Source organism: Xylocopa sonorina, chromosome 5 (genome assembly GCF_050948175.1).
Source record: "Xylocopa sonorina isolate GNS202 chromosome 5, iyXylSono1_principal, whole genome shotgun sequence".
NCBI lineage: Eukaryota > Metazoa > Arthropoda > Insecta > Hymenoptera > Apidae > Xylocopa > Xylocopa sonorina.
Window position 1 is genome coordinate 14,015,457 of NC_135197.1, and position 15,893 is coordinate 14,031,349.

A 15,893-nucleotide genomic window follows, 5' to 3' on the forward strand; every position below is an offset into this window, starting at 1 on the left:
ATCATCGTATCTTCTTTGAACCATATATCCGTTGTCACTGTAGTCTGGATAAATCGGATAGACGTATCGATTAGCTGGTACTTGATTCCCTCGAGTCAACGATAAAGAAGAAAATTCCTGTTGGTCATCGATTCGAGATGTTGCGGATGACCTTTGATTCCAACCCTCCTGATGCTGGATCTGTTCGTTGCTGACCTCGTCGTCATCAATCGGTACAACTACCATAGCTTTGCACCAGCCGATCGCCAACAAAGTGATCAAAACACGATACATTGTTATTCAGTGACTTACTTTTTTCCTCTATCCTGTTGTATAAATATTTAATTTAATGAGAGAGAATTAACCGGATACTTTCCAAAACGAATAAAATGTTTGTCCGGTGTACATCCGATTCACGAAAGACTGCTAGAAATATTCCCAGTCCCAGCTTTATATAACCGAAAAGCCAGGCAAAAAGGAGGGACGATTATGGACAAGACAAACCGCTACCCCTAACGATGTAGATGCGAGGATCATCCCTGACCCTCTGGATGATGAGTTTCGCGCTATTGTAATACCGTTTCTCTACCTGGGATTCCTAATATACCTGAGAGACCATGACATATTTCATCCTTACCGCTTGCACTTAGAGCCTGTCTTATTTTACCATTGCTGGATTCCTTGACCAGGTAGAAAAATCCTATAAAATCTAAACTTTTTGCGGGATTCTTATTATTTTGTGTAGAGTAAATGGAAAGACTGATGCTTTTTATTCAATGTATGCTATATATATATATATATATGTATATGTATATTGGAAAAGTAAACGGTAACGTATCAATTTGGTGATTTCTCTCTCTCTCTCTCTATCTCTTTCCGCAACTTTTCCGTTTCATCCTCGCTGCTGCTACTGAAATGATTTATTATATTCCGCCGTTTAATTCTTTTCATACTTCGGCTCGATTCTTTATTATAGGTGCGTTTACGTTTTCGTCTTTCAAGTTGTTGCTCCGCTTTTTCCAATTCAGATAGCTCGTCGTGTTCGCTTTCGCCGTTCGCTACGCAAAACGAATCCTGAAAAGTGGAAAGCAATGCACAAACAAGAGAGTTACAACTCGAATCACTGAGATATTCCTAATCATTTCACTTACGTTTATATACGACTCGTCCAGCGTTACCGGCTGCGAATATATCTCTATACTCGTATCGGGCGTACGTTCCTGCTTGAAAATAAAACCATCTTGCCTTTTTATCGGGCTCCTAATGCTCTTTAAGTAATGAGCGTACATATCGGACGTATCGTGTATATTTTGCGTGTAACTGACAAAATCTTCAAGATCCGTGTCGGTTTCAGTGCTTTCGTCCGCTGTATTATTGCTCAAAGAAACATCCGCTTCGTCGTGTATGAACGTGTTTTTCCTTTTCTTCAAATCTCGACCACGATTACCCTGTTGAAAATATTTCATTCCCTTTCGGCAATTTTTGTACTCCCTTTTAAGCCGTGTATCGTTCGGTTCCTCATTTTTCTCGAATTCTTCATCATCATTTGATTCGTTGAAAAAATGGCTGCTTCTTTCTTTCCTCTCATCTTGAAATCGATCATTCCTCATAAAGGTGTTTCTAGTACCTCGACACTTTTGCATGCTTGCTATTTTTTTCGCTATACTCGTACGAGAACCATCCATCGAGATATCCACTGATTTTCCAACAGAAATCCATTTCTGATTATCCGCAGAGCATATTTCCTCTTTTTCTACGGGTGCATCGACGGTCTTCATACAATCTTGAATAGGATCCGCTGGAATTTCAAAATCGCCGTCATCCCATTTATACTCTTCCACCACAGACTGTGTGTCAATTATACTTCCTCCGTTGTCTGAACTTTTCAACTTATTTTCAACCTTTGTACTCTTATCTATTTCTTGATTAAGATTTAACCGATTACCGACATGCACCGGAACATGGTCATCTTCGAACATATCATCCTCGGAGTCGTTGTTCGTATTTGCGATGGTCGGATTTGAATAAAATTCCGTGATACGACTACTCTTATTTATTCTCTCATCGCTGTTTACTTCGATCATCTTAGATTTAATATCGTCATCTAGCATTATAGTATTCGGGAAATTTTTGATTTCTACAACATTCCGAGTATCGTTTATGATATCTTTTGTTTGGGTTTGCCTGAAATTTTCAGCATCATCGGATGCTGTTTCGTTCAATATATCTTCAAAATTGTTAATTTCTAAATTTTTTAATGTATTCATTTTATTTGCCGTTTCGACTACTTCCGCGGAATCATTGTCTATACGTCGTTCGGAAACGATCGAAGGTACTTGGCATTTGCTGCTACCGCTGTTACTGCTATCGTCTAGCAAATCTTCGAATTTCGATTCTACGTCGACGAATTTATCAACAACGTTAGTTATTCTGTTCTCGAACATTGACCCATCAATATACGAGTCGCTACCGGCTATATATTTCTTATCATTAGCTAATTCATTTTTAATATGATCGAGTGGACTATCGCTCAATGTAATTAAACAATTGACGGTTTTAATGTCGGGTACCGAAAAATTAAAGAAATCTTTAATCGATGGAGACAACTGAAATGCAGGAGGCTTCTCGACTGTAAATTTGTTCCTCTTCATATTATCCCCTTTTTCGGAGTTCCGCAAGGCGCACGTGGTAAGGAAATTGATCGCGTCACCGTCGTAAGAGAGAATTTTTACGTCCGACAATTTTATCATGTCACGGACCTTGTTACTTTGGATATTAGTACAAAGTATGCCAAAGTTATTTTTCGCGCGATTTCTCGGTTGTTGTTCATCTTCTTTTAAATATTTCGTTATCGAAAACTTAGTTCCGTCCACTTGTGATTCTATACTACACTCTAAAATGTAGAAGAATTTATAAAAAGCATTGCGACTCGAATTTATGTACTTACTAAACTTTGTATTAAAATCATTATACCTTTTATAAGATTTTCACGTTTATTCCCTTTACTAACCGATCTTACTTTTTCATTTTTATACCTTTTATCTTGACATTTGGGTTGGGCGACAAAATGCATTTTCATGCATTCCGGTGTAAAAATGTCAGGAATCATGCGAGGATTGTTTTGATAAAGCGAAGAAGTAATATTACTCGTATTTAAAATTTTATGGTTCAACGAATCTCTTCTGGCCATTGTGGATTTTAATGTCTATAATATTAAAATATTATTTAATAATATTTATAATAATAAATCTCGAGAATTATAAAATTTAGGGCATTTAATTTCTGACTACCTCGTGTTCTCTTCCATCTGTGACAAGAATAATTATATGCCCGTCGCGTTTTCTGCCTGTTCTGCCCATTCTTTGTACTAGTCGAGTAGGGGACTGATGAGATATATCGAAACATACTATTAAGTCTACTTCTCCAATGTCCAATCCTTCTTCACCTATCAAATTCCATTAAACTGTTTGTTAAGCGTAAAAAGAAACATTTTTGCAAAACTAACAACGCGTCAATTAATAACGTAACTAAATTACTACGTGTACATTATACTATTTATACCTATACTTGTGGATATAAGAACGTTAACATGATTCATTCTAAAATTTTCCAATGCTTTTATTTGCTGCTTTTGTTTCTGTCCAGCTTGGCCAACAAACATTTGCGGTCTAATTACAGGTTGGCATTGTAATAAGAGAACATAAATTTCACTCACAATATCCCTATACTGAGCAACAGAATGAAATTATATGCTGTATAAAATTGTATCGTGTCGCTGAATTTAAAAATTACGAACCTCAACGAAAATTATAACTTGTGTATTATTTTCTTTCCCTTCGCTGCTTTTGAAGTGATGTAAAAGCAATTCCTTTAATTTCTCAAACTTTGTATGTCCAAATACAAGATTATTTGGTATCTAAAATTCATTTTCACAATTTTTTCGCTAGAAAAATATATTAAATGCTTCCTGAATCTTAGGTATATTTATACAAACATTCATTGTAGCTCCTTCGCTTAAAACTTTTGTATCAGGAAATGGGCCAAGGTACATTCCGATATCATTAAGCAGCATCTGTAACTGTGGTTCCTCGTTCATCCAAAATTTGTCACAATGGTCTATGAAGATTGCAGAGAAAACACTTGATTATTAATTGTACGATTATAAAACTGAAACATTAAATTTCATACTTTGGTAAAATTTATGAAACGCTCTAAGTCCATCTCTGATCATAAGTTCATAAGCATGGTACATTGTTATTAATATGTTCAGTGTTTTAACAATTTGTCCGTAATTCCCTGATTTATTTGTCTTTTTTTGATACTCCTTTAATATGTGAAATACCTAGATGATGAAGCAAATCGTTAAGCAGTTTGCTTCTTCGCTGTACTTCTGAACAGAATAAAGTACCTAATAGTGCGATTTACCCTTCCTTTCGAGATATTTGCTGTATTTCCACGAAGAACGTTGTGTCGAAGTAAAATTTTAACATGACGATCCATAATAAATATATACCTCTCTTTGTACTCTGCTAGTTCATTACTAAGTGGTACTAAAATTACATCAACTTGTCTCCTATTAATATAAGGTACAATATCCAAAGATGTTTCATCTCTTAATTCTACATGAGCGATTAGTAAATTTTGTATCACCTATAGAAGATATTATTTCTGTAGATATTGTAGATAATGTAAAACGTAATTCCATTGAACTGCAGTTCGAATATCTTTAATATACATTAGCAGTGTATACCTCGTGAACATTGTCAATTTTATTTCCTGGAGTTGCAGAAAGTGCTAATATTCTGAAAGTTTGATTCCTTTCGCATAATAGTCTAATGCACTAAGAATAGAAAAAGAAATACCGTTATTCAACTTTTATGGAAGAACAATAACATTTTGTGAATAATAACCAACATTTTTGTACGAGATAGTCACCTCGCAATAAGAATGTTTTCCCAAAGCTTTATGAGCTTCATCTATAACTACACACTTTACTAAATCACTAGGCACAATGTTCTTATCTAAATCGTTATGAAAGACTTGAGGAGTAGCAAATATTATTCTTTTCTTTGACCAGGCTACTTCGCGCTGCTTGTGACTGACTGCTCCTATAATACAATATTTTATCTAAGATCCCAATAATAAAATAAACAAACGATAAACTTAAATTATCGTTATACCTGTAAGTTCAATAGTTTCTGTACTAGGTAGACCCATTATATTGTGACACGCGAATATCTGTTGAGCAACCAAAGGTTTTGTGGGTGCTAAGAATATAATCTTTCCCTGTGGATACCATCTCCAAAAATTATACATTACAACCGCAGCGATAAACGTTTTCCCCAATCCTAATATCAGAAACCAAAGAGGCAAAGTTTTGTTATAAATATTTCACAATTTCTGATTACAATATTGAACATATATGCTCGTTTACCAGTGGGTAAGCAAACCATTGTGTTGTTGTATAAACAGGCTTGAACGATATTGAATTGGTAATCCCTGACAGGATAATTTTCTGGGTAAATCCATGTTTTGCCAGCCGATAAATCAAATCCTTTGGTCTTTGTGTCACAGGAAATTTGAAGATTTTGCGATAATTCCATTTAAAAATTTCGTTCCGATCGATTAATTTCAAATGCTTCCATAAATATTGCATCTATTCAATATTCTTTTATACGTTTTAGTGGAATTAAAGCACGGTATTCGCAAATAATTTGTAAAAACGGTTTCACAACTACTGTTTGTGTGTATATATACAATCAGCTGTTTTTGTAAGATAAATAATACATAATATCAGCGCACATAACAATTCAATAAAGTTATATACATCACTTTCGCTTCATTTATACATATATATATATATAGAATAAAGTACGAGTAAAAAGTAGAGAAAATATTCACGTTTTTATATTAAAGAGTATGTTTAATGGTAAGCATAAGTTTGTACGCACGCCATCTATCATCACCGACTGTAAACATAAACGAGAAAGGGAACGCAGGTCGGCGGTGGCGGTCGTTCAATAAGAAATTTCTCATAATAATGGAGCAAGCACTTACATACAACTATAGTAATGTACTGTGCACGTGTAATGCGCATACGTAATTATCTAAATACGCATCGGTTAAAATCATAGACGTAACTTTGTTACAAATTATTTTGGCGTACGTCTACAAAAATACTCCAAAACTTTTGCCAACATCGTTGGTTGTAAAATATAATATATATATATATATATATATATATATATATATATATATATATATAAAAAAGAAATAATCCTAAATTAGTTAGAAATTAATTTATTATACGTAAAGATATACAGAAAAGAATAGGATCATTTGAATCAGTGAGCATATAAAACAGGTGTACATAGAGGACATAATCATCTTTACGCAGTTATAGACGCGAAACAGTGCTTGATGAAAAGAAACTAAAAGCCGAAATATAATAGACTAGATCCCCCTGATTATGACGTATGATTTGTCGACAAATGACTATTCAATGCAGCTTTATGGGCAAACTTTTTTAAACAGATCAGACATTCGTGAGTTTTTTCATTTATGTGCATAGACAAATGCTTTTTCAGCATTGTTTTGTCTTTAAATATTTTCTGACACGCGCTACACTCGTACGGTCGTTCGCCTGCGTGTACCAATATATGACTATTTAACGTTGTTTTTTGAGTAAATGCTTTATGACATACGTAACATTCGTACGGCCTATCACCGGTGTGACTCAACATGTGTTTTCGTAACGAAGACTTCTCTTTGAACGTTTTCTGACAGATATGACAGGCGTGTCGTTTATCGCCCGTATGTATAAGCATATGAGAATTTAATCTAGTCTTTTCTCTAAAGGCCATCTCGCATAATTCACAGGCAAACGGCTTTTCGCCTGTGTGTATTAAAGTGTGCCGATTCAAATCCGATTTACGGGTAAATATTTTATCGCAAACTTTGCAATCATATTGACCGCCGGTATGTAACAGCATATGACTGTTAAGATCGGACTTTCGGGCGCACGCCTTATGACATATATGACACTCGTGTGGCTTTTCACCTGTGTGCACAAGCATGTGAGAGTTCAATTTCGCCTTTTCCCGAAAAGTCATCAGGCATTCTTTACATTCGTATGGCCTCTCGCCAGTATGAACCATCGTATGCCTTATCAACTCTGACTTTCGTTTGTACGTTTTCTCACAAACATTACACGCGTGCGGTTTCTCACCGCTATGCGCTAACATATGATTGTTCAACGCTGTTTTCTGCATAAACGATCTATGACACATTGTACACTTGAATTGTTTGCTTCCACCATGTAACGTCATATGCATGTTCAACTTCGATTTTTCTCTAAATGCTGCGAAACATACATCGCATTTATACGGTCTTTCCTCTGTATGAGTAAGCACATGCCGATTTAGACTAGATTTTTCTTTAAATGTTGCATGACAAACATCACATTCGAATACCCTTTCCTCTGTGTTTATCGATTGGTCGTGCTCGGAATCTGGTCTCTTCATAAATGCTTGTTGCAATGCGTCGTCGTACGGTTTTTCCAGGGCATGCATTTGCATATGGCTACGTAAACACCATTTGTAAGCGAATCGTTTTTGACAAACGTTACATTCCAATGGGCTCATACCGACGTGGGTCAACATGTGCGCGTGTAGACTCGAATTATCCTGAAAATTTTGTTGACAAACCTCGCACTGGTTCCCGTTGCAGTGCATTTTCAAATGGGTTACCATAGAATCGTTGTTTAAGAACCATTTCTTGCAAATGGAACATTGTATTTTATAAAATTTTGGTTGTTGCCCGTTCGGGCAAAACCCAGTATGTTTATCCGCATCGTGCGCTTGAGCAAAGTTCGCATTCCCTAAACACCTTTGCATAGCACCATCTTCTTTGTCGCACAGATTCGTGCTCGTAATTTGTGCCGTCCAATTTTGATGGCTACTGGATTCCCCATCCAGTTCAAGTTTTACCTAGAATCGTTTCGTTGGATCGATTGACTCTTCTATAAACGAAACTGGATCGCTGACAATTTTTTACGAAATTTACCATTTCATTAGAGAAGTCAACTTCGTTATTTTCGATAGGTAAAAATACCTTCTCGAATGTCCCAGAGCAGATGTCCTCCATGTAGTCTGGATCGAATCTATCGCCTGGTTCTTCCTTAAGTACAACGCTTACAATGTTTTCGTCCTTAAAGTAAGGTTTAAGTTAGAGTCCTGGTGGAAGCATTGTATTGTATGGTGCTGCTGTTTCATAGAAAACGTTTACCATAACCTGACTGTCTATGTTTAACACATCCATTGGTTCATCTTTCACTTTAAAATCTTCCATTTGCTATACTTTATTCTGAAAGCGAAATTCATGCATATATTTGATGGCAACATGATCTATCTATACAGAAACAAGTTGATTTATTATAGAAAAAATAAGAATCGTATTTCACAAGATTGGTTGTATCTCAATTGGTCAATATTGTACAGAGTCATGTAACCTTAAATCTACCGAGGATTTTGTCGATCCAAAAATTTAGCCGCGTCGAATCATATTATTCGTTAAATTCAATTCCATACGATTATTTAATCGGTTCGTGAACTGTTTAAAACGAACCAGTCGTAAACGATGATCCTTCTACATCTATACTTACAGCTGAGATTACACATTTCACCCACAAAGCACAACACGCGAATTAAAATCAGTTAATTTCTATCCTTATTTCCTTTCTTGGGATATGAAATTTCTTTCATACTTTACGATCAAAAACATATCCTATTACTTTCCTGAAGAAATAAAACTTGTCCAATCGATCGATTTACTTCTCTATCATGAAACTATACTGCGCGTTCCACTACACATGACACACAACACAAGCATACGTTACATAAATACCATACATCTATGATACTTACTACTTACACGCATTTTATTACACGTATCTTAGTATACGTGCGCACATTAATTCGTTACTCGATGATACCACTGTCGAACAAGTTTAGACGGAACTAACTATTATACATACGTGTCTACTACAAGTTGACCGATCGCGTTCGATAACGTACAATTTTACAGGATGCACACGGTTCTTCGATATCTTTGTTATACGTACCCTTATTTAGCTTTTCTTTATTTTCAAATTATTTAACCGGGATCGATGCGATTTAACTTTTTACAGACTTACTTAAACAAAAACGTTTCAACTTTTTTTATTCCCAATCTCTATTTACATGTGTTGCTCTTTATATAAATTATATAATATATTCTCATTTAGCGCGGAACAAATTTCCCGTGTGCAAATACACCGTTTTCTGTTTTCCTACATCGCCAGTGCATAACAATTTCCTTTTTATATATATGCTTTCCATCGAATGAAGAGTGAACGAAAATTATAATTTTGTCAACAGAAAAGATACATAGCCGAGCGATATTTTTAGTATCTGGAACGATTCGAGGTGATAAAGGAATGATGGAAATGCGTAAAGGAAAAGAAGGGAAAGGAAAAATGAAAAAAGAAAAAAGGAGAACGCGTAGCATCTTACCTTACAGAACGTTAGCATCGTCATAGGGAATAATTTTCCCGCGGTAATATAAAGTGGCCTCTTTGCTCTTGCCATGATCAAAATCAACCTTTTTGCTTTCTTCGATTTCAAGTTTGTCCATTCGCATTCGTATGCAGCATTGTACACACCTTCAGCCTTAACGCGCCACAAACAAATTTTAAGTACACACAATAAGATTTTTACGAATCATCATCACGTAGAAACAGAATCAGTATAGAACGTACATTAACTATACTTACTTGGCTTACTAAAATCTGCCCCGCCACGCAGTAAAGAGACGTTTGAACGAATGTGTTTACAAAAGTGCCTATCAGGAAAGTTACTCGAAGCACAGAAATTTGCTCGCTTTCAACAAGTATCTGCGTATGCGTGTGTATGTGTGAATTAAAATCATTTCACATGTCGATAGATCGATGTAACATGTATAAAATCGCTAAATCCGTAAACCACTTACCGTGATCAATAACAATCCGTAAATACAAACAAATGTGCCAAAATAAAGTAACAGCGCGAGAAGTAAGATCGTGAACGTATTTTCAATCACGTTGACCGCACTACAACGTTTTATAACAAATCATTCTTTTGACGTAGACTAAATGAATAGCGCGAGTCGGTAAAATGGAATGATAAACGTGATCATACGGCAATTGAATAAAATACCTGATAAGTCGTATGTGATCTTCTATAGTGGCGGCAAAAAGCCGATTAAAACTTTCCGAGTCATTTATGTTTGTCAAACGAGTTTGAAGATTTTCCAATTGACCACAAATGTGAAGAACGAGTAAACCGAAGAAGTTATCGATGCCCGTATAACAAAATGTCATCATCAGCATACCGGTGGCTTGAACGACGTATATTATCTCAAAATAGGGGGTCTCGGATACTTCATCGTAAATGTAATATGTCGGCAGCGGGAAAATTGTTCTTACGTCGGTTCCGTTCGTTACGTATCGAAGGGTGACACCGAACCTTGGTAGAATTGTCATCAACGACATCATGATAGTTATCAACGTGTAACCGAATATGTTGATTGCTCGCGCGACTCGTGCACGTCGTATCATTACGGCTTCTTCGAGTTCTGTTTTCAACTTTGCCCAATCTTCTGCGATCATACTCACAATTGGCAGCAGAACTTTAACGAAAGAAAGAAAGAAAGAAAGAAAGAAGGAACTTCCCTCCCCATCGTTGCGCAACAAAAAAGAAAATACCTTTTTTTCTCTTAAACACGACGATATATTTCATCAGCGTTATCATCAATGGAATAGAATATCCAAGATTGTTTATCGCTGCCATCAGATTGTCGCATCGCTCGATCAAATCGCACAGGCAAGGAATCGTAAAAACGAAAGTTACCACCGTCAAGAATACGATCGCGCGTAACGTTGTTAAAAATTTCTCCTTCGTATCGTCTTCCTCCGTAGGCCAAAGACCAACTATTTCCAAACTAGACCGATTCAGTCTAACTGCCCATTCATAGTCTATACAAACTGTACAAACTGTTTTATAGATAGAACTCTAACGAGATATTATTTTATTTTATACGTCTGCGTACCTGCTGAACGTTTCGTTTTTATCCCCGGCATATTCGTCGCGTTTTTCACATACGCATCGCGACGATTACGTTACGCGCCACCGTTAAATACTCGGTCAAACTAAGAACTCTGCACGATCTAGTTGAGGGAACTTCCTAAAAAATGTATGAAAACGATTAATACTTCGTAATATCGACTCTCTCGTGTCGCGTCAAACGAGACAAGTTGCGTCGTACCCTTTTTATTTGCTCTGTTAACTAGAAAGTAGTTAGAAACAACAACGATCAAACATTTCTCAGCTAAAGTTTCAAAGTGGCCGACGACACATGGGAACAGAGTCTCTTGGATTTTTAATAACACTGACAAGTTCGAGTAGATCGAACATATGGGTACGGAATCCTTCAAACTGAAATATAAACATTTTCATTTCATTTAACGACTATGCGTACAAGTACGCAGTATAATACATTATAGTATGCGTGTGTACAGCAGGCACGTAACAATTCTAATGCGTATACGCGCAGGTAAGGTAAGGGTAAGGTATGTTCTTTAACGAGTATAAATTAACTCAATAGTAAGATGATCTGTTCGGATCACGATTATTGGTAATCGCTTTCTCTCGACACAGTTTTCTGTGCGTAACATTCTTTGCGGTAATCTCATTGCAGGTGCTACCTGACGCACATTTAAGTAAATTGTCACGAGCCAAATGCCAGGAAAGATTCGTAAGCTTTCCGCGCGGAGCGCCGGTGTGTGAACGACCTGTCGAAAGGCTAAATGCTGTATTTACCTACTTTAACTTCAGTTAATTCTTTCATGTTTCGATATTATCTCAAGTTTGCCATTTCTTCGAACAGTTCCAACGACAACGGAAAATAATAATTCTAACAAAGATCTAACAGCAACTGGTGAAAGATATTGTTTTACAGCGATCGTACCACACATCAGTTACTGCGGTAGGCGTTGCTGTCATTTGGCTTCTCTCCTCCTTCTATCATTTCGTTTAAATTTTTACCACTAGTACAAGTTTTAGTTTCAAGTCTTTTCATCAATCGCGATAAATGTTTAAAACACGTCGAATAATACAGATTTCCTAATCTGTTAAATATTATCCTTTAACGAAGAAGCTCAAACAATGACAACCAGTGACAGATTCAGACATCATTGTTGATTTTCAACATCATATTTCTCCGTTTTATAAATATATCGTTGTACACTCGTGCTCCCAGGCTGTACAATGTTTTCAACGCAAACGCTTACAACGATACAAACATTTGAGACAGCTTCTTAGTTAACTCGTGTCTCGCTTATATTACACATATATCGCTTACTACACTGTAAACATGGTTATTACAGAAAGGGCGATGTTTGCTAAGAAGAAAAAGAAACCACAAATATCCACTCCAACAAATTTTGAACACCGTGTACATACAGGATTTGATAAACGGGAAGGAAAATTTATCGGACTTCCGCTACAATGGGCATCTATAGTGGGAAATAATCAAATTTTAAAATCTACAAACAGACCCCTACCACTGGTAGATCCAAGTGAAATAACGCCGACAGAAATTTTAGACTTAAAAACTATCGTTCGAGGTCATAATGATCCAAAGGGACGGACGTCTACCAGTGAAAAGAACGCTGAAAATGGATTACCCAAGACCAGTACCGTTGCCAGATCTAATTCTCTTCGTTCTTCAAGCCCTCCAAGGCTCAGAAGAGATTACAGGTAACCTCTCCCTTTTTTATTCGGAAACCAAAGCACAACTACAAGATATTGATTATATATCTTGTTATATTTTTTTTATTCTTTAGACACAACAATAATTTGCCACCGTCCGTACCAGAAGGACAAGAGATACCAGCTGGTACTAATCAAGTACAAGGATACGTTAGTTTTGGGAAACAGCATAATTATCTTGATAAACTGAGACAGAATTCCTTCAATGTTCCAGGTGGATTGAATCCTAATGTGCAAAATATAATTCCAAATCTACAAAACCTTAATCCAAATATGCAGTCATCTCCCAATTTAACGCACGCTGGCTCGGCTGCTCCAAATTTGTCCCTAAATTTCCAAAATTTAAGTCCTATTACAACTTCGCAATGTCCTACACAAAATCCAAGCACTCCGCAAATTGTAGATTCTGAATTTCACAGACTAAATACTCAAATGTCCACGTCCGGTCAATACAATGGAAATGTTCAGGTAAACTTGGTATTAAAATATTAATTTTTATTTAATTTTATTTAATTTACTTTCAACGACAGATGAGCGTTATTCTTTGTATATAGATTTCAAATATCGAAGCATCCTCGAGGGACCAACAATTAATTCAAAACAGTCTATTGCATAAGTTACAACCGAAGATTTCACCCGTCGGGTCTATCGCCTCGCAACGACCATTAAGTCAACTGAGTACGCATAATGTTAATAAATATTCACAAGCGTACAGCACACCAGATAATTCGTCTATTTTGCAATCCCATATAAAAAAACCGATCGAAGCGTCTCAATCGATGCATAATTTATCAAAGTCCAGCTTACCGCATAGTGGAAACAATGCATCTCCAGATCAGAATCAAAATATGAAGGGCGCTTTATCTTCCGGAAATTTAGCGGTCAGTTCAGGTTCAAGTACGTCTAATAAACAAACAGCGGAACAGAGGCTTACTCACGAACAATTTCGAGCGGCTTTACAGATGGTGGTAAGGGAAAAAAATATTAAGGTCAACAATGAATCCTTTATGATAGTTGAGAGGATGATGATGGTGATGGGAGGGGCAAACATACAATTATTTAAAACCGTAGGTGAGCCGAGGTGATCCAAGGGAAAATTTAGAAAATTTTCTTAAAATCGGCGAAGGAAGTACCGGGACGGTATGTATAGCGACTGAAAAGAATACGAATCGACAAGTGGCGGTGAAGAAAATGGATTTGAGAAAACAGCAAAGACGCGAACTGCTCTTTAATGAAGTTGTCATTATGAGAGACTATCATCATCCGAATATCGTTGAGATGTACGACAGTTTCTTGGTAGATGACGAATTGTGGGTTGTCATGGAATATCTGGAAGGTGGAGCGCTTACGGATATTGTTACGCATTCTCGCATGGACGAAAGTCAGATAGCCACAGTGTGTTCGCAGTGCTTGAAGCCACTCGCTTATTTGCATTCTCAAGGTGTTATTCATAGGGACATTAAATCCGACTCGATATTATTAACAGCTGACGGCAGGGTGAAATTATCTGATTTCGGATTTTGTGCTCAAGTATCTCAAGAACTACCAAGGCGAAAATCTCTTGTTGGAACGCCGTACTGGATGAGCCCAGAAGTTATTTCCAGGTAAATCGCAATACTTATCGAGTCTGTATAATTATGTCGTTGAACACCCATAGATGATATACCCGTATATATTTGTCGTTTCAGGTTACCGTACGGTCCTGAGGTAGATATTTGGTCATTAGGAATAATGATTATCGAGATGGTCGACGGAGAACCACCGTTCTTCAACGAGCCTCCTTTACAAGCTATGAGACGCATTAGAGATATGCCCCCGCCAAAATTGAAGAATTCTCATAAAGTAAGTAAAGATTACGCGATGAAATATTTACAAATAAAAAATACGGAATGATTACGGAGGATTAAGCATTTGCAATTGCGTTTGTTGTTATAAAGGTCAGCCCGCGTCTTCAAGGTTTTCTGGAAAGGATGCTTGTTCGAGATCCAGCGCAAAGAGCCACGGCCACTGAATTGTTACAGCATCCATTTCTCAGACAGGCGCAGAGCCCAAGCATTTTAATACCTTTAATGAGGGGCTCTAGACATACGAATTGTTGACATGTCGATGTAAAAATAACGAGCAGGATTTTTTAACTGATGATTCATTAACACGGGCATAAATTACAAAAGTAATTGTGTCTACGATCCTTTTGTTTGTTGTTGAATGTTGCACTTTACGATATGTAGAGTTTAGGAACATTAAGTGGCTTTTGATTGTCAAACAGCCTTACATTCCATTATGGCCTTAACTTAAAATTGTTATACTATAAATGTGTCTATATTGCCTGTGATAGGCATTAGGATTGTAAAAGATATTTTTTATATCGAATTATTTAACAAATCACAGTACACCTTCAAGTGCCTTTGTAAGTAGCACCGCTTCTTTATGCTTTTCTATTCTTCTTTACAATTTTTATTTCGATATTGGTTTTACTATTCGCGTTACTTTTGAAATCATTTACGAGACAGTAAAAGCAAATCTCGTGCGGTTCGTTTATCTAAATAACGACAAACAAAACGCGACTAATCGGTCGAATAAAACCCACCTTTTTATATACATAGCTATCACATTCGTGTACTTAAAGTGATAATTATTGAATAGTTTTATTTTCCTTTTTTTCCTTTTTAGTTTCCTTAAATTGGCGGTGTACGTTTTGCAGAATTTAAAAAGGAAAGATAAAAGTGATTAATTAAACAATGACTTAATTTATTCGATACGCGTTGCGACTTTTCCCGCTAGAACAACATATAACGAGAATAAAAGTTAGCGGAATTTCCGAAATGATTCGTCTAATTTTTAGAGATTGAAACAACGTAGTAAATGTCCTCTATAAACTGGTTTGCATTATCCAACTGTAAAGTCTGACACGTTTTACTAAATATTCTCGATACGTTTGTGTTTATCGATCAAAGCAATGTTTTAAGCAATGTTTTAAGCAATGTTTTAAGCTTAAGGATGATGCGTTACAAGAGCACCGTTATACGTAAGCAAATAGACAAGACATACTTTGGAATGTATAAATATTTT

At 36.4% G+C, this 15,893-nt stretch overlaps 4 protein-coding genes across 5 annotated transcripts; 1 reads left to right on the forward strand and 3 right to left on the reverse strand.

The window, feature by feature from the left end:
* Positions 1 to 788: 788 nt before the first annotated feature.
* Positions 789 to 5,723, reverse strand: Fancm (FA complementation group M). Its single transcript, XM_076896050.1, has 13 exons — positions 5,414 to 5,723; positions 5,160 to 5,327; positions 4,915 to 5,087; positions 4,730 to 4,819; positions 4,405 to 4,629; positions 4,168 to 4,321; positions 3,974 to 4,095; positions 3,776 to 3,895; positions 3,541 to 3,706; positions 3,270 to 3,424; positions 2,953 to 3,184; positions 1,131 to 2,872; positions 789 to 1,053 (listed from the first exon to the last, which is right to left on the reverse strand). Exons 1-13 carry the CDS (start codon positions 5,580 to 5,582, stop codon positions 817 to 819), a joined length of 3,753 nt encoding a protein of 1,250 aa, XP_076752165.1. The 5' UTR covers positions 5,583 to 5,723; the 3' UTR covers positions 789 to 816.
* A 540-nt stretch (positions 5,724 to 6,263) lies between these two features.
* Positions 6,264 to 8,867, reverse strand: LOC143424144 (uncharacterized). 2 transcript variants are annotated; one of them, XM_076896046.1, is made up of 4 exons: positions 8,642 to 8,867; positions 8,266 to 8,343; positions 8,044 to 8,187; positions 6,264 to 7,967 (listed from the first exon to the last, which is right to left on the reverse strand). In XM_076896046.1, the coding sequence occupies exons 2-4, from the start codon at positions 8,326 to 8,328 to the stop codon at positions 6,447 to 6,449; spliced, it is 1,728 nt and encodes a 575-aa protein (XP_076752161.1). In that variant the 5' UTR covers positions 8,329 to 8,343; positions 8,642 to 8,867; the 3' UTR covers positions 6,264 to 6,446. The 2 variants fall into 2 exon arrangements, with proteins under 2 accessions (XP_076752161.1, XP_076752164.1); XM_076896049.1 differs by having other exon boundaries at positions 6,264 to 7,999; positions 8,092 to 8,343.
* Positions 8,868 to 9,377: 510 nt separating this feature from the next.
* Positions 9,378 to 11,134, reverse strand: LOC143424070 (uncharacterized). The gene is made up of 6 exons (XM_076895877.1): positions 11,104 to 11,134; positions 10,760 to 11,029; positions 10,212 to 10,683; positions 10,006 to 10,105; positions 9,791 to 9,910; positions 9,378 to 9,686 (listed from the first exon to the last, which is right to left on the reverse strand). The coding sequence occupies exons 1-6, from the start codon at positions 11,132 to 11,134 to the stop codon at positions 9,378 to 9,380; spliced, it is 1,302 nt and encodes a 433-aa protein (XP_076751992.1).
* A 670-nt stretch (positions 11,135 to 11,804) lies between these two features.
* Positions 11,805 to 15,180, forward strand: Mbt (serine/threonine-protein kinase PAK mbt). The gene is made up of 7 exons (XM_076895179.1): positions 11,805 to 12,039; positions 12,440 to 12,812; positions 12,899 to 13,292; positions 13,379 to 13,792; positions 13,896 to 14,428; positions 14,513 to 14,666; positions 14,762 to 15,180. The coding sequence occupies exons 2-7, from the start codon at positions 12,448 to 12,450 to the stop codon at positions 14,921 to 14,923; spliced, it is 2,022 nt and encodes a 673-aa protein (XP_076751294.1). The 5' UTR covers positions 11,805 to 12,039; positions 12,440 to 12,447; the 3' UTR covers positions 14,924 to 15,180.
* Positions 15,181 to 15,893: the final 713 nt, after the last annotated feature.